This window comes from Anoplopoma fimbria, chromosome 5 (assembly GCF_027596085.1).
Source record: "Anoplopoma fimbria isolate UVic2021 breed Golden Eagle Sablefish chromosome 5, Afim_UVic_2022, whole genome shotgun sequence".
NCBI classification, from domain to species: Eukaryota; Metazoa; Chordata; class Actinopteri; order Perciformes; family Anoplopomatidae; genus Anoplopoma; species Anoplopoma fimbria.
In genome coordinates this window covers 7,131,913-7,155,304 of record NC_072453.1, presented here as the reverse complement: position 1 = coordinate 7,155,304, position 23,392 = coordinate 7,131,913, and the positions used below count along the sequence as shown (strand labels likewise).

Genomic DNA, 23,392 nt, shown 5'->3' with positions numbered 1-23,392 from the left:
GGCAACTGAGTCATGACCCACCCCTATTTTCTATGATTTTGACAAGTCACCTCCAAACAGGGGAAATTTAAGTGCTTATCTTGATATTCATATTTTATGCTCGTATTCTGTTTTTCTCCTTCAAGCAGTCACTTTAAAAATGGAGAGGGAAAAGTGTAATGTTAAATTGAACACTCTATTTATCATTAATAGATTCTTATTTTACTTTGCTCATGCTTTTTTGACTATCAAGCTCCTTGTTCTTTTCAACAACTCATTTTAGGGAACTCTGTATCGTTTGTTCCCATGACAATTATTAGAATAGAAATCCAATTTGGGGGAGGGTTTGCTCTTGGATGTGTTGTCTCTGTGGATCCTGTTGTCTCTCACTGTAGGGGGAAGAGAGAAAGGGAGAGAGAGGAAGGAGGTCAAGTAAGTGCACAGTGCAGTAGCTTTAAGATATAAGCCTAACACATACATGCATGTATTCCCAGAATTTAATTTAAATCTCAAAATATGACTATGCCCTATCACCAGTGTGTGACAAGTTGGGTCAGGCTTGTTTTTCTAAGAGGTGTCTCTAAAATTGTGGCCTGTAGACTAACTGGTGAGTCAGCTGCCATTTTCTTCATTGGTTGAACCTAACATCTGGGTCATGTTCCGAAATGGCCACAAAAGTATTAAACACCAAGCTGGGTCACAAGTGCTGCGGCAGACCCATTAGGACGGCTGTCTCATCGTCCACTTCATGATACTGGTATGCTTCTAGTCAGATACATACAAGTCGAGTCTCACATTTAAAATTAGGCCAAGAGGTTGAATGCAATTACAATTGCTGTTGGGATTCATCTGGACCTAAGGTTAATGCGGACATTCGTGCAATCCATCATGAGGCAGCAGCAGTAATCTAGCAATTAAGATATAAAGGAATGATTATTGACTCCTGAAATGTTACTGCAATGCACATGCTGTGTACAATAAGCAACGCAAATTCAGCCACTAAAGTTAAATGAAAATGACAACTAGATTGTGAATAAATCATAAAAAAGATGGTGCAAAAATATTTTGAGGGCTTTTGTTACAAGTAAATGTGTATCTGTGTGTCTTTGGTTAAGAGGGTATCACACAGAAATGGCCGCAAGCATCAGCAGACGCACTAAATTTAGAGAAAGGTTGGGCTGTTTCCCTTTCAATGATTAGACCAGGAAGAAAGTGTTGATTGTTTTCTCAAGCACGTTATGTTCGACTCCTGCAGTCACAAGCCTGTGCTGTCTGTTGAAAACAAATAACATCTCTGTTACCTGTCACTTATATGACCGCTGTGTTGCCCTTTTTTTTACATCAGATAACTCTTGGATACATTTTCCAAATGGTTTTATTCTCTAATAAACAGGTTGTTTTTCAAAACGGCTCCATGGCAGTCCTCAGCATAGCCTCTCCTATGCAGCGACGATGCATGCGCTCCTAGAAACACGGTTGCTGTGGCAACCTGCTCACTCACCATCTTGTGTTTTTACTGTCCAGTGCCCTATTCCACATTACTGTGTTTAGCGGAGCTTGATGAACATTTACTGTTCAAAACTGATCAGCAGCATTTTTGGGGTCAAAATCAACTTATATTTGACTTCAAGCTTAAGGATTATTCCCTGCACAACACGTTGTGGTACACTACATATAAAATAAACAGTTGTTTACTCTTTTTCTAGAGGAATAAAAAAATGTATATATTTGAAAATCTACATTTACATAAGTGCAGGGAGACCTGAGAAAGCACACCTTTGAACCTTAGCCTTCAATATCACAACAAAAGGAACACATTTTCCATGAATCTTGATATCTACAAGGTCTGATGATTAGGTCAATGTCAGTTATTATTTAAAAAAAATAGCTCTGAGAACTTTTAAAGCAGCTATTAAAGATGCTCATAAGGGAGTGTATGCTAAAAATAGACTTTTGATATGCTCTGTTCATCCCTCAGACTCTCTCTCTCTCTCTCTCTCCCCACACACACACACACACACACACACACACACACACACACACACACAAATATTCACACATCCATATCTACAACCATTTTACTGTAACACCCACTGATAAATAACAACACATTACCCAAATCCAAAGAGAACTGTAGTTTCATGACTACAAATGCAAAACCTAAATGTTACTGTATGCAGTCCCTTTGCAGCACTCCTCATTATGGTGTTCTTTACACTGTCGTCCTTCTCTGAAGAGTCTCCGTATCATTCCCATCCAGTAGGTAATTATGCATTTCAATAATCTGACTAAATTGAAAATAAAATATGTTCTCCCTGAGGTCTGAGTTGTATGTGATCCAGGATGACTAGCTTCAAGATCTGATCATACCAGTGCTGACAGAACAGAATTTGTTTCTCACTAGAAATTAAATATTTAAACTGTTTTGTTTTTATTTTGGACGGGCTGTCTCAAAAGTATAAGCAGGTCAATGTGATTTCAAGAAAGCCATTCCCTAATTTATTCTGCTACTTCCACCATTCCTGATATGTACAAATACAAAGGTAAAGGTTTGTTTTACACATATGTAAGTGTAAGATATGAGCAGTTGTATTCAGCAATGATTCATTCTGATGTTGCAAAAATGAAAACTTGTTTCCTCCATTGCATATAGGAAACATTAATTTCCCATCAGACAAAAGTCTTTGACAGTTGTCATCAATGAGCTGTAAGTACCCCCCCCCCCCAATATAGCATTGAAGAAGCACAAAAAGTACATTGTAGGAATTAAGCTTCACTTTGTCGTTGCATTATGTAGCAAAAGTCACAGAGGAGAAAAAGTAAAAACAATATGTAAAACACCAAACAGGGAAAATTGTTAGGAGGGAGAGACCTTGAATCTGCCGGCAGGACGCCTGTTGCCTTGACCTCCCATCTTTATCATACAACAGCTATATTTTTAGATTATCACACCTTGATTCATCTGAGGGCCAATTCCTTCGCCAGAGGCCTTTATCCTCATCCTTGTGCAAAATGTGTTTCCTTTAGGTTCATGACATGGTCCAGACGTCGGCTACATTGTATTTCTTCCAACCAATTTCACTCAAAGGTATTTCTCTTTCTCGATCTTAGACGTTTTTTCCATGTCAAGAGCAGATTGCAACCATGTAGATATTGATTATTCGATCAGGCCTTAGAAAGCGCTCAGTCGTGAAAAGACAAATTAGCTGCAAGCTGCTGACCAATTGCTACAAACCAATCACATCATCGTAAGCGCCTGATTGTATCAATGCCTTGCTCTCCTCAACAGAGCCATCAAGGTTTATGAAGAGGTAAAAGCTGTGGCGTTGTTTTCAATAAACACCCAGGCTCAGGGCTGTGGGATGCTTCCTGTATGCCTACACAAGGCCCAATTAGACCTCATGCATTTACAGATGGTCGAGATGAACACAAAGCGACACAGGTGCAGCAGGGCCAACATCATCTGCCGTAACTATGACAACACTAGATTGATTCAGGACGTGGGAATCAGGGTAGAATGGGACGCATTTCACTAGTAACAACCGGCGTTTAAAAGACAGGAAAATTGCAGGTTCATGCCAGATATTTTCTCATACTTTTCTCAGAGGCTTTCATCTGATGACAGTTTTTTATTTTCCTATTTCTCTGATGTGAAGAAAAAAAACACCCAGCCATAACATGGCCATTCCTCCTACAGTCGCAACCCCTTATCTGCAATCTCTGCTCATCATATAGCCTCTAGCATAATATCTCCTACAATTCAACAGAATGGCCTTATTCATCTATGCAGCTGCACTCACTACGGCGCACCTTCTCGGGAACGCAATTGAAATTCTGAATAGGCCTAATTCTGCACATGCTGCATTACAAAATGGCTTGCATCCATTCTCTCTTCAGGGTAATGACAACACGACTGCACCCAAAAACAATCCATAGATTAAGGTTTTTTTTGTTTCATTTGTTGTTGTTGTTTTTTGTGGACATGTGAAACACACAGGTTTACATAAACGAACGTGTTATTTCAATGCAATTGCAAGGACTACCACAGCTTTATTCCACTGCCATCGAGTGTATCTTTTGCTGATAATATTCATTTACTTACATTATCGTGGATTTGTGCAACTTTGCACAATTCATTATCCGATCTTTGTGTCGTCTCGTTACTAATTCCAGCATCCGTGCAGATTAGGTAACGTATGCAATAATTACGCCGGCCATTTCATTCCCTTCTACCTGTAAGACCAATATAAATACACCTACCTTAATGCTTTCGGCCGCTGCGGCGTGAGGTCGACGTTTTTCCTCTCCCCTCGTCCTCTTCTCCCGATCGCCGGTTTTCCAACCTCGCTATCTATCTCTCCCTTTTTCTCTTCCCTAAATTGATTCGCTTGTTTCCACGGCTGTGAGCTGGCTCTTGTTCTTGTAGGCTATTCCGCAGCGCCAACGCAACGCGGGGGGCTACAGTGATGGCAGTTTAAAGATGAACACAATCCACACACACATACACACACACACACACACACACACACATATATACACACACACACAAACACGGATAAAAAAAAAACGGAGATCAGGTTAAGGATCGGTGGAGAAAAAAAAAATGATGTTAGTATTATCACATTTAGGGAACGAGGTGTAGTGCATCCATGCGTCTTATCATCCTTGGAGACGAACGCAGGCAGCAAACGCGACGGCGCCCGGTGGGCAGAGCATTTTGCGTCCAGCATAAGCGCCTCTTTACGCACATTCCGTATGTTTCCGTCTGAATCCCACTAAGGTAGCATTAGAGGAATAGATGAAGGAGCAACGAGTTATGGATGTGTGTTTTTTTTTTAAAAACGTTAAAACTCTACATCTAGCTCTGAATGTTGCATTATAGTCTGGTTTGTTTTAGTCTGTAAGGTTTTTGTTTCATATCTCTGCTGCAATATGAGCTCTATGCAAGTAATGAATATAGTCACATATTCATTAATGTGACTCAGCAGCACTGATTGGGTGAATTGAGTCAGTGTTGTTTCTTCTTCTGCTGTGACATTTCATGGATTTTTCTTTCAGTTTTTAGAGTTTAGTCATGTAATAAGACACCTGTTCACTGTTGAACCAACAGGCCAAAACATCTGCAGTAACACACATACATGCTCCATTGAGTCTTAAAGAGTTTTGCAGGCCGAAAAATGTCCATATTCCTAATGAATGTGCAGTTCTAACATCGGTATTTTAGCAACGGCCAGCTAAGATTAAATCTAGCAAACTAATGAGTTCTGTTTTCTGCAGTCATTGCATATGAGTATGTATTTATTTCCCCCCCTAAATCAGTTCTCAGTGGTGTATTTAAAACTGATAAGGAAGCCACCACCACTTTTTCACAGCAAACCCTGTGAGGTTTTCACAAACCTTCAGATTTATATAGCCTGAAAATATCCATATGATGTATGTTGTGTTTCAAAGTTTAGCAGCTTAAGTGGGCTGCTGCACATTTTAATAGGTTCATTTTAAAGAATGCCAGCAAGTTATTAGCCAGAAAAATATATAAGTGGCCTCCCCATATTGATCTTTGTCATGTGTATGTCCACATGTGGCAAGATCTTCAGCTCCTATATCATAATTTGCCCTTCACAAGCATTTATTTCAGCTCACAATGTGCGCAGAACAGCAGCATCCCTTGTAGCCTGGTATCCGCGACCAAAGACGTTGTAGGTATAAATAAATCCCAATACATCTTTGCTCTGTCTCAGCTCACACTAAAGGTCAAAGGACAGAGAAGGCCAGTTATGCTTCAGAAAGACCCCCAAGATATATACTCTCTCTCTCTCCCTCCCTCACCCTCACCCTCTCCCTTGCTCATCCCCTCCCTCCCTGTGAATGCCGTAGTGAGCATTGTTCACGACCACTAGCTTTTGCTGAAAGCTGCACAGCAATGAGGTCTCTGTGCCTTTCGCCTCGCTCTTCCTCTCCCCTCCCCCTCCCTCTCTTTCTCTCTCCCACCCATCTACCTCTCTCTCCTTCCCTCTCCTTCTCCCTCTATCTCGCTGCCTCTATTAAATTTCCAGTCACACAGTGGTGCAGAGGATATTCCTCCTTTCCCCTCTTTCTCCCTCTTCCCTCGTTCCCTTTCACTCATGCTGAAATCTTAGCCCACATCCAGTCTCTCGCCCGACCCTGGCTGCCTTTCAGCGCCACTCTCGGTGTCTCCTCTCTCTGTACATCCTTTTGCCTTCCAGCCCCCGCGCCATATAAAATGATTCCCCGCCGCCTGTGACAAACCCACCCTGTGCCTCTGCTCTCCTTCCTCCCCCTCTTACTTTATGTCCTCGCTGTGTCATTGTACATTGAATCTGATATTCCCCGTATGCATGTATGGTATGCTTGTGTGTGTGCAGGCACCCTTGAGCGTGTGTGTGTGTGTGTGTGTGTGTGTGTGTGTGTGTGTGTGTGTGTGTGTGTGTGTGTGTGTGTGTGTGTGTGTGAGAGAGAGAGAGAGAGTGTCGGATAGGAGGGAGGGAGAGGGACATGCATTTGTGCACGGTAAATGAACAAACACTCATCGCTGTATTGCTTGTGTCATCAGTACAGGAAGGCACTTGGAGTAGAAATACAGCGGAGAAAGCTAATCCAACCATCCAGAGGACGAGTGCATGGCATTTCCAATACAACCCCAAACCCCATAAACTCTTAATGCTGTGTTAGGAGCCACGGGGGAGAGGAGGGGGAGGGCGACGAGGATTTGGCAGCAACATGCTAGTGCCAAGACATATGTGGCATGCTGATAGCACCAGAGAGGTGCAGCTCACACTGTGAAGAAGCTTTAGAGGGGTGCTGATACACATCCATCACTTCCATCGTTTCGGGATACTAGCCGCGGGCCTTGCCACTCTGGAAGTGGGTGGTTGAGTAATTGCACACAGTTCAAAGCAAAGATTAAAAATGTGGATAATTTCTATAGCAGTAGTGCTGACGTCAGATTTGGGTGAAGAGCATTAGTGATCTGTTTAATGGCCCCAAGCGTCCAGTTAGGGTTGTGAACAAAGTGATATATTTGATGGGTATTTTTAGAAAGGTTGAAAAAGTTGGATTGGTGCTCATTGCCATCTGTGCAGGAGAATAAGAGAGATGCAAGGGATAGTTTCGAGTTATTCATGGTGACACCCCTGTGTATGTGTGTGTGTGTGTGTGTGTGTGTGTGTGTGTGTGTGTGTGTGTGTGTGTGTGTGTGTGTGTGTGTGTGTGTGTGTGTGTGTGAGAGTGTATATGTGTGTGCGTGTTGGAGAGACAGAGAGGGACAGAAAATAGAGAGAAAAATCCTAGTGTCACAGTATCTTAGCAACTGCCTCCATCTCCTTGGAGACAGGAGCTGACATCATTTCCTGTCTGAGAGAACTCACTTTTGGTTTGTACACAGTGTGTTTGTGCATATGAGCGTGAGGGCATGTGTGTGTGTGTGTGTGTGTGTGTGTGTGTGTGTGTGTGTGTGTGTGTGTGTGTGTGTGTGTGTGTGTGTGTGTGTGTGTGTGTGTGTGTGTGTGTTTGTGTGAGTGTTGGTTTGTGTGTTGGCATTTGTCCATGTTCATATGCAGATGTGGGCCTGCAGTATGTGCACCGATGCAAACAGGATGTATTCTTGTGTTTCAGTCAGGGTGCATTCAAGAATGTCGCTCTATTTGATGTAAAAAAAAAAAAAAAGAAAACGGTCTGTAATTTTCTGGCATAAAAGTTTACTGACATGGAATTCTAATTTGAAAGACTTTTAAGTCTGTTTGTTATAGAATTATTATTTTATAAAATATTTTTTTAAATGGGGCTGTTAAATCATAATATCAAGACCTACACTAATAGAGTGTTTTAATTTCCTTGAAATGATTGGAAAGCCATTTGTTATTGCTTAAAGTAAAGTCAATAAAAAAAATTGTATCTTGTATTGCAACAAATTGTGCTGTAGACATACTGTCACTTATGTGGAATATGTGTTTTGTCCTTTCACAGCCAAGTTTGTGAACATGTTTGTCAGTAATGGAGTACCTACAGAGTCTGCCGTTCATGAAGGCCTAGCAAGCAAGCATCAGTGTTTGAATGCAAAGAAAATGTCATCTTCAACTGCCATCTTGTGAGCAGAGGAGTGAAGTGCAACCACAAATCATTCCTCTCGCAACTGTTAAAGTCAGTTTTTTCATGTGACAATGTTACACATTTTTACCTTATATAAATTTCTAATATTTTGTATCATATTCCACAAATTTGGGATAGATCAGCACTAAACTACTTTAATGTAATGTGACCAGTCTCGTTCTGTTAAGAGTTTCCAGTTGTTGGCGGAAGCTTCTAAATCAGCAAACAGATATGAGAATCGATTTTCTCTAAATACTCTTGACAAGAATAAGCATATTTACCAGAATATTGAACAATTTATTAAAGAAACAGGGGACTTGTAGATGCTGACTCCTGAAAGATCATGACACATGGACGCATGTAAAGCACAACAGCCCCATAAAATTTGCCTCTAAAGTATTCACTAACGTTTAAAAAGCTGTTCCCACGTAGAAACAGACCTGGCCCCAAATGCATTTGAAGGTAATGATTTTGTTTTGCAGATGCATTGAGCAGGAACTACCAAAAACACAGGGAGATTGATGACACTATTAAAGTGTGTGGGCAGTTTGGTGTTTACCAGCTACAGAAAATGAAAATACTCCATAACCTCAAGAAAACTGAAAAGCCTCATTATCAAAGACCAGCAACAACGTTATGCAGAAAGAACGGCTCTACTGGGATTACAGCAGAGGATTCAAAGATAACTGACTGGTGAATTTTTTCACATCATGATTGCAAGATGCTAAAGATGCACGGAATAAAAGGGCCAACAAGAGTTCTCGCTTGCCAAAAATCTAGGTCAATAATACATTCAAGAAAACCTGGTAGGCCCGGATTCCTATTGCAGTCTAGCATGAATCAACAAAGTCAGCAAGACAAAGAGTCAGACCATCATATGATTTACAAAATATCCTAGGGGAAGCAGTGTCCAACATTGTGCCAAGATGATGTTTCAGCAGAATTTGTACACATCAGCAAAGCATTCTTATTCAAGCACACAATTTCATCATTTAAGTACCCTCGGAGCAGAGGGGAAGTTGATGCAGTAAAGATTAAAGCTAAGGAGCTGTTTGATAAGACTTATGTGAAAGTCAGTTGAATTGTTCTCTTCAGTCCAACAGACGCCTTCTGAGGAATCACTCAGGATTTGTCAGATCTTTTTTGTCTTGTGCTTCTTTTTTCCCCCTTTTGGGTTTAGAATACTTTCCGAGATGCAGCTAGAGAAAAAGAAAGGAAAAAAATCGTCTGATTCTATAATTGGAAATATCCAAAAATATTGTGTTGTTATAGTGCCCCATCACTCCAGCTGTTGTTGTTAACATGAAATAATTAATACTTTTGTTTTAATGTACAGAAAAATGCTTTTGAGTGGTCCAAGAACCTTAACTAAATTGCAACATAATGATTTTGTATAACTGTTGTATAAATACAATATATTGCATATGACTCGACTTATTAAATAACTCATAAGCTACTATCGCAATGGGTTGCAATACCAACGTTCCAATACAATACTACCTATATAAAAAGGATGCTTACTTTGTTAAGCAATTACCTGTTTGCAGACCATCTTGACAGCATTTGCATTGCATTTGCATGTCAAAAGTCCCTTTTTCTCAAAAAACAGACAGTCCACATGGAGTTTGACTGCATGGCTGTCCGACTCGCTCCTCGGCAAAGTGTAGTCTTTGTCAAAAGTGTGATGCATTGCCACCAGAATCAGAATCATCTCGTCACTTCCATTACCTTAGACAAAAAACACAGATCATATTTTGTAGCTAAAAGACAAAACATAATGTAACATTTTCATGTGCAGCTGGATTTCTGCATGTTTACCTGGGACGCTGGATAACGCGGAGTCAATGTCAGTCTTATAACGACTGACAATGGGGCAGAAGACAATGATCACATTACTGTCCACAGGTGCATCCACTACCGTTGCTCCTTTATTGGTGAGTTTTTTTAGAAATGCCTGATGAGAATTCAGAGTGTTTCCGGCAACATATGGGTAAATTTTCATTTTTCCTGAAAAAGAAAAACATTTTTAGAGTCAAACTAAACCTACTTCGGTCAACCTTTATGTTCTGTTTTTTGTACTGGAGACACCAAGCCCTTTTTAACTTCTCAAAATACATACTAAATATAATTTTATCAGCTTGACGCGTTTGATTACTTTCCCTAGTTTTTTGAGAATAGTTCACAAACACATTTTTGTTGAACTGATGTTATGACTTCTGCTACAGAAGAGACCCTATCTGCAGAGAAAGCTCTCAGATGCTCCATATCTGTGTTGGTGTTGACAGGACTTTCTACGCAGTTCTACTCTAGTTTGTTCATAAGAGATCTAACAGGAAGTTTGAATGCCCCAAATACACTATATATACACCAACTATGCAGGATAATGTGCAGTACATTTATCTGCCTGTGAATGAGTAAATTAATCGAAACAAAATGATTGTGCATTTGTTCATACAGTTAATATGAAATAAATCATAAAATATGTACTTATTTGGTGCAATACAATGTTGTCACCTTAGTGTTACCACTTCAGTACTTTCGATATTACGTTATTCTTACACATACAGCAGTGGCGAGAAACACCAAACAATGAGGGGATAAACGCACTGTAAACACACAGGGGGTATCTAATATGATCCACATCATTTACATTAAAATCCTATTTTTTACTAACCTACAGCGAACTAAAATGTTTCAACGGTCATTTTTTACAAAAGGCAATGGAACAAGTAGATTCAACAGAATTACCACATATTTTAAGGATTCTTGATCACCATTTGACCAAGACCTAGGTCTGTAGCATTCATTATATCTTTCATTATTTAAATGTATAAACTATATCGAGTCAACTTACTCTTTTTTGGTCGCATTTTTGTTATTTCGTTACCCATCTGCCCAGGAAGTTTGCAAGCAATGTATAGTGCTTTAAAGCTTTCACTTTCACTTCAGATCAGATTTGAAATAGAGATGCATTGGTGCAATCTGACCAGCAGGTGTCTGTGTTGTGACAGCAATGTAGCTGCTGTTATTTGACCTAAACGGTAGCTCTAGCCTGTACTATTCAGAATTAAAGATTTATATCATACCAGATTTTTTTGAGCTGTCTTCTTAATTGAAACATAATGTTTGGTTACACTTTACTTAGCAGCTCTCTACCTCTGATTGTTACAGGACCTACAATCTTCTTTTCACTGTCTCTGGAGCAGCTGCAGATACTGAATGTAATGTTTTTATTTTATTTCTGGCTTTAGTATCATATCTGTTCATACTGTCAGTATCTGGTCGACTGCCTGCAGTCAGGAATAAATCATTCATTTGAGTAGTCTCTTTCAAGCTACATTCAGATCATAACACTGACACACAAACATCAATGTAATTGCATGTTTGTCACCAAACAACTGTGTGCACGATTTCTAGTAGGGGGTGTAATCTGTATCCGTGGGAGTGATTCTTCACCATTCTGTAATGTAAAGTTGTCTGGATCATCTGTATCTGCGCTGAGTGTGTCAGGACGAGCTGACGCTTCCTCCTCAGGCTTCACTTACCTCTAACAAATGAGCAGAGCTGCTGATGGAGTGGTCAGCGGGCAAACCATGGCCTTTATTCTGTGATTTTCAAAAGACAACCAGCAATATTAGGAAAAAGGACATTCAGCTTTCACAGACACACAGTTTATTTTGATTTGTTTTCCATAAAACCTCCATCATGTCATGTCAGGCTCCAGTGTAAGACTTCCTGGTTGTAAAAACCAACCTTTTTTTCTTCAAATGTAACATTGCTTAGTTAGTTAATCTCAGTATAAAGAGCTTAAATCTTTGTTGGTTTTTTTAGAGTTTAACAATTGCCTCATCTTTAATTGTGTTCTTCGGGGGTTGTGTGTCCTTTCCTACATGATCTGTGTGAGATGGTATTGAGATAAATTATTCCTCATTGTTCCTCTGTCCCCGAACATTAGTCTAAAAAGGATGACACTCTGTTCTGTAATAACCTAAATCAAGACATATGTTCTGTAAATTCAACTAAGGTAAAGCTGATTTCAGCAACCCCAATAAAAAAAAAAAAAAGAAGAAAAACAAGCGACAGAAACAAGCCGCACACTCAGCAGAGGTGATTATAACATTTAATCACTTAGCCACATCGCCAAGCTTTGCAGGCTTCTCGCCCCAAGGTTTGATTTACCCGCCCTCTTCCTGAGGAAAAAATCTCATTCACTAGACAGATTGCTGAGCGGGCCTCTGCGACCGGCCCCTATAAATCATTCTTTAATCAGAGGCCTCTGAGATTGGGCGCAGACACCCGCGGGAGCACCGCTGTGACACCTCAACTCCTCCCCGTGCGTCTCTGCAGTCCGAGGAGTTTTTATCCTCTTCTGTTTCCTCCACGGGCTTGTCTGCATTTGTATCAGTCATGAGGAAACTAAGAGGGATGATGGCCCTGCACTCTGTGCTCACAACAGCAACCCAAACACTTCCTCGACAAGGAGGGCAGTGATAGGAGACCTGGGAGGAGATCTCTGGTTGGAAGTTGAAAGAGACTGCAGGCTCTGAGTCAGGAGCTGGATAACTAACAGGGCACAGTGGGAAATATAGAGTGGGAGGAACAGGGGGTTATTAAGGGCCCATTTTTTGGCACCAGGGTCCCCCAAGCAGGTTTATCTGACCATGCTCTGGTTCCCAAAAAATGGGGGCCTCCAAGAAATTCCTGGCTTGCTAATACTTAATAAATCACTAGACGGTGGACAACTCTAGGCAGAGTTTTTTCTTGTTTACTGCAAACTCAAGACAGACAACAAGATATTACATGACAGGAAAGTAGGATGTTATGAAACTAAACCTCATCACAGGAAGTTCATCTAGTGGTGACTGACATGAAAACATTTGGGCACACTTGTCTTGTCATTGTTTGTTATTGTCATCATTGGGCATCAAGTGAAAGTACATTCGTTTTTTTTATGATAAAATGTCAAGCAATAGTGAAAAATGTCATGGTTGGGCCAATTATTAGTAAAAATATACGACAACAAAAATTGAAAATATTATCATTTGAAGATTGAACCGATTAATTACTGGGCATTTTGGGCTCAACATTTTACTTAAACTATTAAGCACTTACCAAAATAGATAGAGATAGATTATTGTTTAAATTCTACGAAATATCAATAATCACAACAATTTAGCTGAGTGCTATTCTGAGGTCCAAGGTTTATTTTTGAACCAGCAGTTGAGACACCAATCTCACCATTCTTCTATTATCATGGGTATTCTGGAGCTTTTGATCCAATCTCATGATCTTCACCAGCAGATGGAGTTCGCCCAGATGTTGCTTAATTATAGATGTTCTGATGTTCAAGATTCTTATTTAATTTTTTATGCACACTTTAAAAAGGACCGATTTCAAGCTGAGAAATACTGTCTCAAGTCAAATTCAACTGACAACTGATACAAAGCTTTGTGGACAAACCATAAAAAAAACCCCAATATTTTAAGTTTAATATACTGAAATGTAACGCCTAAACAGAAAAGAGGAAACTACACTGGATGATCCTCTGGATGGATCGATGCAGGCTACGGTCATGCAAGTATTCAAGTATTCAGAATTTATTTCATCCTGAAGTGTCTCACTTTTGGTGTTTTGGATTAAATGTGTTAACCAATCTTTTAGATAAAATCCACACAACTGGCAAAAACACAAACTAATCTTCCATTTTTTTTACTATACAGCAGCTATATCCTTTATAATATACCAAAAAGAGTAACCCACATGATGTAAAGTGAGGACAGTCAGATGAATGAGGAAGGAGCTGAATACTTTTTTTTTTTTCTTTTTTTTTTTTTTTTAATAAACACTGTGACGTCACGGTGTTGAAATGTTCTTGTGTCTCTCAGCATGCTCGGAGCTGTCAGACTCGGAGAGCAGACACTCCTACTGCTGACCATGGAGACGTCCGGGAGCTTTTCAGCAGCAGGATGCCATCTCCAAAGGATGCAGTTCAGTTAACGACCTGAGGAGATGGGACGCAGAGGGATCGTGTGGAGGTGCAAGTGTTGACTACCAACTAACAGGACGCAGAAGTTGTCTTTATTCATTTGTTCTGCTCAGGAGACGTTGCACACTTCAGCCACTTTAACGACTCAAACAATCAGAAAGGACGGAACGCAAAAATCCATTAGAAAACCATGCACTGTTCATATCCATGGAGAGATGGCATTCGTGCTCCTCTTCAGTCGACTTCTTCCCTTCTCACACAGGCTCACAAGAACATCCATTTGCTTGCTGTCGCTCTTTCTGTCTTATCTGTGCTATTGTGCACTATTCCCTGCCGATGCCATCATGCAAAAGTCAGGTGATCCGACGCCCGGCTGTCAGCGCGTCCTGGCCGATGGAGCCAAAAGGCGCATCCAGAAATCACCTTCGTGCGTTTCGCTGTTGGATGCGAGACCACCGAGCAGTGTTGAGGCATCTCGGCTGAACGGCGACCAGAGACCTCCTTCGACTCTCCACCTCGACACGCCCAGTCCTCCGATGGGGAACTTGAAGTTCGGCAATAAAAAGTTACCGAACGCCATCATAGTTGGTGTGAAAAAGGGAGGCACCAGAGCGGTTTTGGAGTTCATAAGGATTCATCCAGATGTGCGAGCGGCTGGCACTGAAACACACTTCTTCGACAGAAACTATGACAGAGGCCTGGAGTGGTACAGGTAAGAGCATGTCTCAGCCACACAGGTGTGTGTGTGTGTGTGTGTGTGTGTGTGTGTGTATATCTGTTATCAAATCTGAATAAAGATGACCAGCAAATGGCACCACAAGTATACAGGTTTAATGTTTCAAGAAATCTGATACGAATTCTAAACGTTTTACTCTTGGACAGTTCAAACTGAGTTACACCAGTGACTGTTTTTCCAGTTTTGTAGAAGGGATGAATTATTATCAGCCTGAATTAGTGACCCTTTTCATTTGGATGGGGCCTCTGGGAGCCTCTGGACATTTGATGTTCAGCTGTGCTTGTAGCGTTAAATGCATAAATCTGCTTCTCTTTTAACTGAATGATGATGATGATGATGATGATGATGATGATGATAAAATAATGTCAAATTACGAAGATGGTAACGATATTTGGTCAATACAGATGTTTAGTTTCATTTCAAATTTCTTTAAATGGAATTTAAAGGGAGTTCATTGTAGTTTGAAGCTATATTATGTTTTTTCTTCTTTCAAAATAAAAATGTCTTTACAAGCCCATCCTGTCGGTGTTCCTTGACAAACACTTGAAGTAATTCAAAGACAGGCGAAAGCTGACACAAACGGTGGCCTCTGCCTTCTGCCGGTTCCAGAAGAGTGAAAATCACATTAAATCAGTTGCTTACTGTCAAAAATGCAATTTGTCCCCCTCCCTCCCCTTGGTGCCTCTCTGTGTGCATTATCTTTTGAGGGGGATAAACAAGCTGGATGTATTTGTTCTGCAGTCCCTTGAATTGTTTGACGTTCTTATTGCAGGAAACTTTGGAGGCCTGAGCTCTGTTTACATCTGCAGAATAAGTGGCCCTCTTGTTTTTGATGTAGGCCTACTGTAGAGCAATTCATCAGATTTCTCATAAAAAACAACCTCCTGAGGAAAACAGTATAAACTGCAATGTTGCTGGGTTGTATATAAGGAGATTCAATTTATCTCAAAAGTACAGTCAAATTAAAGTATTTATTTCGAAAATGCTGCATGTATATTTTACTTTGTGGAACTTACTAAGACAGTTTCAATACATGAAACATCCTCGTCATTATTTAAGCTCTTTATTTACAGATTTAGATCAGAAATGTTTTTGGTTATTCATGAAATATCATGCACACATGCAGACAACCAATCATACAACAGACACACTCATGCTCATGTTGATTGGCTGTCATGCAGCCTGCAGAAGGGATGTTTATCAGTAGTATCATAGTTGAAATATAGACTGAAAGTATCTCCACTAATTGGCACTTTTGAGGGCGCTTTGCAGCTGAAGCCCTTTTTATCTCAGAGATGGGTCTGGGAGATGTGAAACCTCGCCTATTACCGTAGTTTGATTGTCAGCTGTCAAAGCTGGCGAGAAAAGGTCAAATGCCAACTCACTGACTTTTGAGGATTGCTTTCAAAACAAATGTTTGCTTCTCAGGAAATATTCCTGTAAACTCTAATCAATAATGAGCAAAAAAGTTGCAGGCCTCAATATGCAAATGAGAAGAAATGCAATAAAGAGTCAGAGTTAGCAGTGCTAGCCTACAGTGGACACTTGCACCTCAGTTGAGAAATACAAGAAGTTATTTCACAGGTTGTTTTGGATACCACAAAACTTTAAAGAATGTAGGCTGAGGAAATTCATCTTCTATGGGCTGTGACCATTTTGATGCTCCAGTATCAATTTTTCTGCTGTTTCAATCAGCTTCATACCGTGGTACATTGTCATTTGTTGTACCAGCTACATCACCAGCTGTCTTGGTTGGAGTTCAGGTAGCAGGAGTAGCAGATACAGAAGCAGGCTGACTGGTGCAGTTATATGCATTATTAAACAAAAGGCTTATAAAATGAGATTCTAAGATGTAGGCAGATAACAGCACACAGGTAACAGGCAAACAAAAGTCCATGCAGCAACAGAAGATACCAAAGGAGAACTGACAAAAGACAAGGGGAGCACAGAAAGGAGTGAGTTAACGAGGGAGAGGGGACAGCTGGGCTGACGAGCACCAGGTGAAACTCATTAGGACGGGGCAGACTATCACGTAGTCGGGGAAAAAGACAAGACACAAGAGGAGAGGACTTTCAAATCAAAACAGTAAAATAAACTATAACGAATACCCTCGGACGGTGACACAAGCTATTCAAGACTTAACATGATGCATCGTCATCATTAAAATCCATAAGTTAAAGCAACTGTGTTTAGGATGCTAACAGTTTATAGTGGTAGTAGCAATGCGATGGGAATGAAAACAATACATAGCCTGCACCGATCTTTATGGTTTTTTTCGCATTTTTTTTTTACAAACAAAAACAATTAGAATAATTTAGACGAAGCTATACATTTTCAATATGAACAGTAGGAATATTAATTTACAGGTAGACCTGCAACGATTAATTAATTAATTAATTAATTAATTAGTCGATCGACAAAATTAATCAACAATTAGTTGGGTAGTTGATTAATCATTACAAAAGCCAAACTTTCTCTTGTTTAAGGTTTTGACATGTAAAAATGTGTTTTTTCCTTGTCTGAACATAATAGTAAATTAATTAAATTGAGGTTTTGGACTGCTGATCGGACCAAACTAGACACCACCTTGGTGTAATTATTATGATAAATTGATCATAAATATACTCATTAATATTAGTTCTATTTACAGGCTCTTTTTTAACTCTGTCCTTGGTCTTTAATGATTTCAAATAGAACTTCAAACTTTTACTCTGAAGGCATATCTGATCAATTCATTACTTTCAAAGACAACTCTGGCCTAGTTTGCAGACCCAGAAGTAACCTAACAGAGTCACTCTGCTATATGTGTTCTGTGTGCATTCATGGTGATTTATTACCCTTGAACCATGCTGGGCTGATGCGCTGGAGAGCTGTCTGCAAGACAAGTCTCCTGTGACAACAGACTACTATGACTTTTCGTCCTATTATCATTTACATCTAGAAATTGGGTTCACGTCCAAACGGGAGCTTCTCAGTTATAGAGTGCTTTTTGTGCCTTCTGAAAACTCACTTGTGTAATCCTGCCCTAAATAGACATCTAATACACAAGGTTTTCTTTCAACAGAGTGAATTCAAGGACATTGTGTCCTCTGCCTCTGAATCTGTTAGCCTTTGTAGTATTGGGAGACATTCAAACCACCCAAAAAAATGTCATAAAAATACACTTGAAGAAATGTGAATATAAATGAGAAACCTCTCTCTTACTGAAATTTTTAACTTTGTGTTTTCCTCTTTCATTCAGAGGTTTAATGCCGAGGACTCTTGAAAGCCAAATCACGATGGAGAAGACACCAAGCTACTTTGTGACCAAAGACACGCCGCACCGGATCTCTGCCATGTCCCGAGATACCAAGCTCATTGTGGTGGTGCGTGACCCTGTCACTCGTGCAATATCAGATTACACTCAGACTTTAACCAAAACTCCCGACCTACCGAGCTTCCAGGACCTGGCCTTCAGAAACCAGAGCCTGGGCATCGTTGACACGTCCTGGAACGCCATTCGCATCGGCCTGTACGCTCTGCACCTTGAAAACTGGCTCCGCTATTTCCCTCTGGCTCAGATCCACTTTGTGAGCGGGGAGCGTCTTATCACCGACCCAGCAGGGGAGTTGGCTCGGGTGCAAGACTTCCTTGGGCTAAAGCGTATTGTCACAGACAAACACTTCTATTTCAACCGCACTAAGGGCTTCCCTTGCCTTAAGAAGCCGGAGAGCAGCGGCTCGCCTCGCTGCCTGGGCAAGTCCAAGGGCAGAACTCATGTGCAGATAGACAGAGACGCTATTGAGCAACTGCGAGACTTCTACAGACCTTACAATGTCAAGTTTTATGAAATGGTGGGTCACGATTTCAAGTGGGAGTAGAGGTTTAAGAGATATTTTTAAATAGCACAAGAAAGATTAATGTATTCCGTAAATTAAAAAAATGGTTTGCCTGCATTAATATGACACGGCTAAGGCAGGTAACTAGCTAGCAGCCGTCTCCAGACAATTTTGGAGTGACACTGCAAAAGCAGTATTATTTTTTGAAGTGACACTAATGAACATAGCTAAATCTAAGATGACATTGCTTATGCGCTGGTAATGATCAGACAGCATCAGTATCCTGTTTGTTTCAGGATACAGCCATCATTTCAGCTTCAGGATCACATTATTTCTTTCCCTGTGTGTTATTGCTGACTAGATTCCCCATTTGCTGACTGGTTTATAAAAAAAGGGAAATTCCAGGGAATGGGATTAGTTCCTCTTAAAACCTGCTTCACTAATCACGGCAGGGCTTGAAAGCAAGATCTTGGAAAATGTCAGTGAAGTCTTCAGGGAGAGCCGAATTAAGCTGCAGCACTGTGGTGGTAAATCTGAAATGTAAAGCCATAACGCAAGTTTGAACCACCTAATATCACATACTGTTGGTCTCATCAGTTTCTATACAGGGTGGAGGATTTTCTGTGTCAGTCTTTCCAGCATGAATAGGGTAAGTTAGTATATTCTGTAACATGCAGCACTTCACTTTGTTCTCCGTGCTTTCTTTGCAAAAAACATATATATATATTTGTTACAAAACCATTTAATCAGTACCTTTGCCACAATGCTTGTCCATGAAATCCATTAAATGAAACAGAAGCACAAAAAATATATATTTTTAGTTTATTTTGTCTCATCTGAAACTCAGACCTTGATGTTGAATCACTTTTTCAATCCTTGAATGAGAACCTCTTGGGGAAATGGTTGATTCTGTACTATACCTCCCTTTTCATATGTTGTTTGTAGAATTTTTTGTTTTCAATAGATTAGACCACTGACAGTTCTTACATTCGTCGCCAGTGTTGCTACTGAAAACATACCCTTTGAGGTTTATTGCATTCTGTAAGGTTTGTTGTGTGCCTCGGCGTAGTTGGATGAGTGGGTGTAGGTGTGAGGAATTTCAATCACTTTTCAAAGACAAAGCAGGGAACACCTAGTTGTGGCAGGTTATCAAATAGAATCTAGGACTGCATGTCACATGATTGCAGTGAAAAAGTTTGGATCTGGCTACACGGTATGAATACTAAAGCCAGACTGCCTGAGCTTGAGCCAGACTGATACAATACTGTAAAAAAACAAATGGAAAACTACTTTGTGATACAGAAACAGGGATATAAGAGATTTTCTTATTATTTCAAGCAGTGCGTTGGAAATAATTAAGCATTCAATTTTCCACATAACACGTCATGATGGTACAGGTAACGCTTTAGATTGCACTTTAAATTTACGCTTGAAATGAAAGTGCAATTATTTACCATAAAGGGTACCAGTGCCTGTGTAAGTTAAAAAGAAAATGTTAATTGTTTAGCCTTTGGTAACCGGCACCATGAGCAGAATGCTAAACTATTAGCAACATTTGCTAACAACCCGGTCAAACTCCCAACTCGCTTGGTCTGTGCTAGTGCAGCTTACTGTATGGTATGAAGTGTGGGCATATGCACTAGTTCTAGGACCCCTCTGAATGTAAATGTATGACCTCCTTAAGTACAGAAAAACAAAACAGAAACTTACTCAGCATTTTATCTTTTAATACCACAAGTAATAGACGTTGGAATATTGAACTCTGAGAATCTGTTTCCTTAACTAATAATAATGATTTTGCTCGCAGTGAAATGTAGGACATGATGGTCCTCTGTGTTATCTACAAACCTCAGAAGTCTAGTCCTTTTATCTGTTTGAATACTACTTCATCTGAGGCGCCATTGAAATTCGTGTGTAGCACTTTGAAGATTTCTTGGTGTTTGACATCGAGATACAGAGAGACTCGGGAAGCCTAAAATCTGCTCGTGTTTTTTTTACTCCGCTACATGTTCAGACACTCTCCTCATTCTTTGCATCATTGCACACATTGTTAAGAGAAAAAAAAATCATGCTCCATTCTCTGAGACCCTTGCTCAGCCCAGACATCTGCCTTTTGTCTCTCGCTCTCTCTCTTTTCTCACAGCTTCTCTTTCACCAGCCCTCTCTCTCCCTCTCCGAGTATTCATTAAACCCACACGACCTCCAGGTGGGGCTTATTGGCGGTGTGGCTGCACCGCCGCCGATGCCCCTTCTTGTCATCATGGTTGCCGGCAGCTCATTTCTGTGGCTTTCCGAGCACACACAGGTGAGCGTATATGCAGTCGTCGCTGAGAGCTGCAACTCTGTATCGTACACATGGGTCCTAATTAGGCCTGAGGGCTGGAGAGGAGCAATCCCCTAGAACAAGCACCAGAGTCTGATTAGACCTTGCTAGTGAGCAGCTCTCCAGAGATGGTGTGCAGGTCAAAACTCTCTCTCTTTTTTCCTCTCTCTCTCTTTCTTTCTATCACACACACTCACACATACACACACACACACTCAGATTTATTTTAAAATATGAATTCCCTCAGGAACCAGCCAATGCAAATCATGAAATCCTTTGCATGGTGAAGAACTACAAAGTGACCTATTTGCACTCCAGCTAATTAGGTATTTGTTAAGCTTAATGAGTATTTGTTAAAACTGATGTTGACACTTTATTTTTTTTTTCTTGCTGATATGAAGGTACTAACTGAGCCATTTCCCTAATATGTTATGTTTAATGTTTGGAAAATATGGATTTGTTGTGTATTTTGATTCATGTCATTGCTATAGAGCAGCCTGGTCATTATTTAATCCTCAAAATACCTGAAGGAGCTGTAGAGAACAGCACTACGTTGTACTGTTGATGAGCAGTAGTTATTGATAAGACTTCAAGGACAAGAGCAGACACATGTTGTTCTTATTATCTTCCACGGAGTTTAAGGTAGAGACTTCGGGGTCTCTTGATAATATTTTTTTGAACATCGTGATCTGCTATTGATCAATGCTTAAAGCAGCAATATTGTTTCTGTACTGGTACGGTGAAAATCAAAATAGAAAAGTTCTACCTAACTCCAAAGCACCAAAAAAAATAGTCGAATTAAGCACAGTGGCTGAAGAGAGACTTTAAATATTTAAATGTAAACCTGATGTTCTTCATACATCCATCATGCACATAATGTAGTTCATCTGCAGAATCCCAGATGGTTAATGTAGCTTCAAACTCTCACTCTTTTGGATTTTTAATGAGCTTAAAAGTGAAATAGAAGCAGTGGGAATGGAATATTTCCAAAGAAATCCTTCCCTGAAACGATAATATTGCAGTCATTTTAACATATGATTTTTAACGATGCAATAAAATAATTTTTTTGCATGCTTACAGGAAAATGCATTTACATGCACGCTCTATTTAAACTGCAGCAAATTAAAATAGTACACGTTGGCACAGCAGTCCTCGTCCTTTGCCTGAGACGTTCACACGAGATAGAATGAGGTTCCCTGGTATCCGAGTGAGACAGCAGCTGACACTGCAGAGGCAGAGATTCAGCAGTGCACCTCGTTCAGTCCTAATGCTTCAGAATAGTTTAACTTCTGCAGCCGACAGGATGTCCCAGTGGTCGAAATCACCAGTGGCTTAGGAGCCAAATTAAAATGAAGAGCTGACAACTGTGGCACAGTCTCAAGAACGTAATGATACATGTTCAACTATTTGCAGACCAATTTTGGAACTGCAGTCTGTAGGGATGACGCTTATTAAGCCTGTGCATGTGCTGGGCTCTATCAAGCTCACGGAGGAAAAGGGAAGTGAAAAAGTGAAGTGTAATGAAAATTTGCAATCAGATCTTTGCGTTAACATTTACATTTACAGCCATCCCTTTATAATCCGTCTCCAGCTGAGACTGAGAGGGCGATGACAAAGATGTGAGAATTTGTCGGGCGCATGCCCCTTTCAAGATTGAAATTCTGCTAAGTCCTCCAAATTGGAAACAGTTGTTCAGTGCCATCTCAATGTTGTTGCATCCGTTTGTCAGACGAGCTCAAGTCTGTTTTCTGTGGAGCATCTAAAGTGAGGTAGATAGATGATTAGATTGGAGGAGTAGTCAGACCTCAGCGTCTCTCTCACCAGGAGATGTGTTCTAATTAGAGAGCCTGCCTCATGCCTCACTGAGGAGAATAACAAGCCTCATCCCGAGGCTGCATCCAGAGGAACCTCACATCCAACCAAAACACATCTGATGTATCAGCACGACCCGGACGCCACACCACACCTGAGTCGACATGCGGTGCATTAGGATTTTGATGGAGGTTTACATCTTGTGTATCAGCACTCTCGAAGCAGGAGGCCAAGCAAAACCTGGAGCAACAATGAGGGAAGCCAGGTAGAGATGTTCTGCCTCCTGTTTTTAAAGCCCAAGAGTTCTTTCAGGTAATGGACACAGATTCCAACCACAATCATTAGCAAACTGGAAATAATATCAGCGGGGCATTTCCGTGCTGCATTACACAAAGAGGGGGGTGCTTTTCCAACATATGAACCTGGATGACATTTTTGGGGGCTGTGATTATGGGATGATCCTGCATAAGCCGTATCCAATGTGTGGAGCTATTTTAAATTACTTGTCAGTCTTGGTTCGTTGTGCAAATGCCTTGACACATATTTTAAAAACAAAATTAGGCTAAGACCAATGTCATGTAAAAAATTATTTGATTTTAAAGGGGACATTTTGTTTGAATTGCTACTCAAAT

The 23,392-nt window shown here is 40.4% G+C and overlaps 2 protein-coding genes across 2 annotated transcripts; one reads left to right on the top strand and one right to left on the bottom strand.

Moving 5' to 3' along the window:
* Positions 1 to 8,335: 8,335 nt before the first annotated feature.
* LOC129091596 (uncharacterized) lies at positions 8,336 to 11,017 on the bottom strand. Its single transcript, XM_054599277.1, has 4 exons — positions 10,940 to 11,017; positions 9,904 to 10,092; positions 9,623 to 9,813; positions 8,336 to 9,284 (listed from the first exon to the last, which is right to left on the bottom strand). The coding sequence occupies exons 1-4, from the start codon at positions 10,974 to 10,976 to the stop codon at positions 9,204 to 9,206; spliced, it is 498 nt and encodes a 165-aa protein (XP_054455252.1). The 5' UTR covers positions 10,977 to 11,017; the 3' UTR covers positions 8,336 to 9,203.
* Positions 11,018 to 14,134: 3,117 nt separating this feature from the next.
* On the top strand, positions 14,135 to 18,667 carry LOC129091563 (heparan sulfate glucosamine 3-O-sulfotransferase 2-like). Its single transcript, XM_054599235.1, has 2 exons — positions 14,135 to 14,783; positions 18,049 to 18,667. Exons 1-2 carry the CDS (start codon positions 14,287 to 14,289, stop codon positions 18,665 to 18,667), a joined length of 1,116 nt encoding a protein of 371 aa, XP_054455210.1. The 5' UTR covers positions 14,135 to 14,286.
* Positions 18,668 to 23,392: the final 4,725 nt, after the last annotated feature.

What these genes read in the sequence shown, in the direction of transcription:
- LOC129091596 (XM_054599277.1), bottom strand. Translation starts at nt 10,976, where the DNA reads ATGGGTAACGAAATAACAAAAATGCGACCAAAAAAGA. An exon ending in AAAAATGCGACCAAAAAAGA is followed by an intron (nt 10,093 to 10,939) that starts GTAAGTTGACTC and finishes TTTCTTTTTCAG; the next exon opens with GAAAAATGAAAATTTACCCA. An exon ending in CGCGTTATCCAGCGTCCCAG is followed by an intron (nt 9,814 to 9,903) that starts GTAAACATGCAG and finishes TTTTTGTCTAAG; the next exon opens with GTAATGGAAGTGACGAGATG.
- LOC129091563 (XM_054599235.1), top strand. Translation starts at nt 14,287, where the DNA reads ATGGCATTCGTGCTCCTCTTCAGTCGACTTCTTCCCTTCTCACACAGG. An exon ending in AGAGGCCTGGAGTGGTACAG is followed by an intron (nt 14,784 to 18,048) that starts GTAAGAGCATGT and finishes TCTTTCATTCAG; the next exon opens with AGGTTTAATGCCGAGGACTC.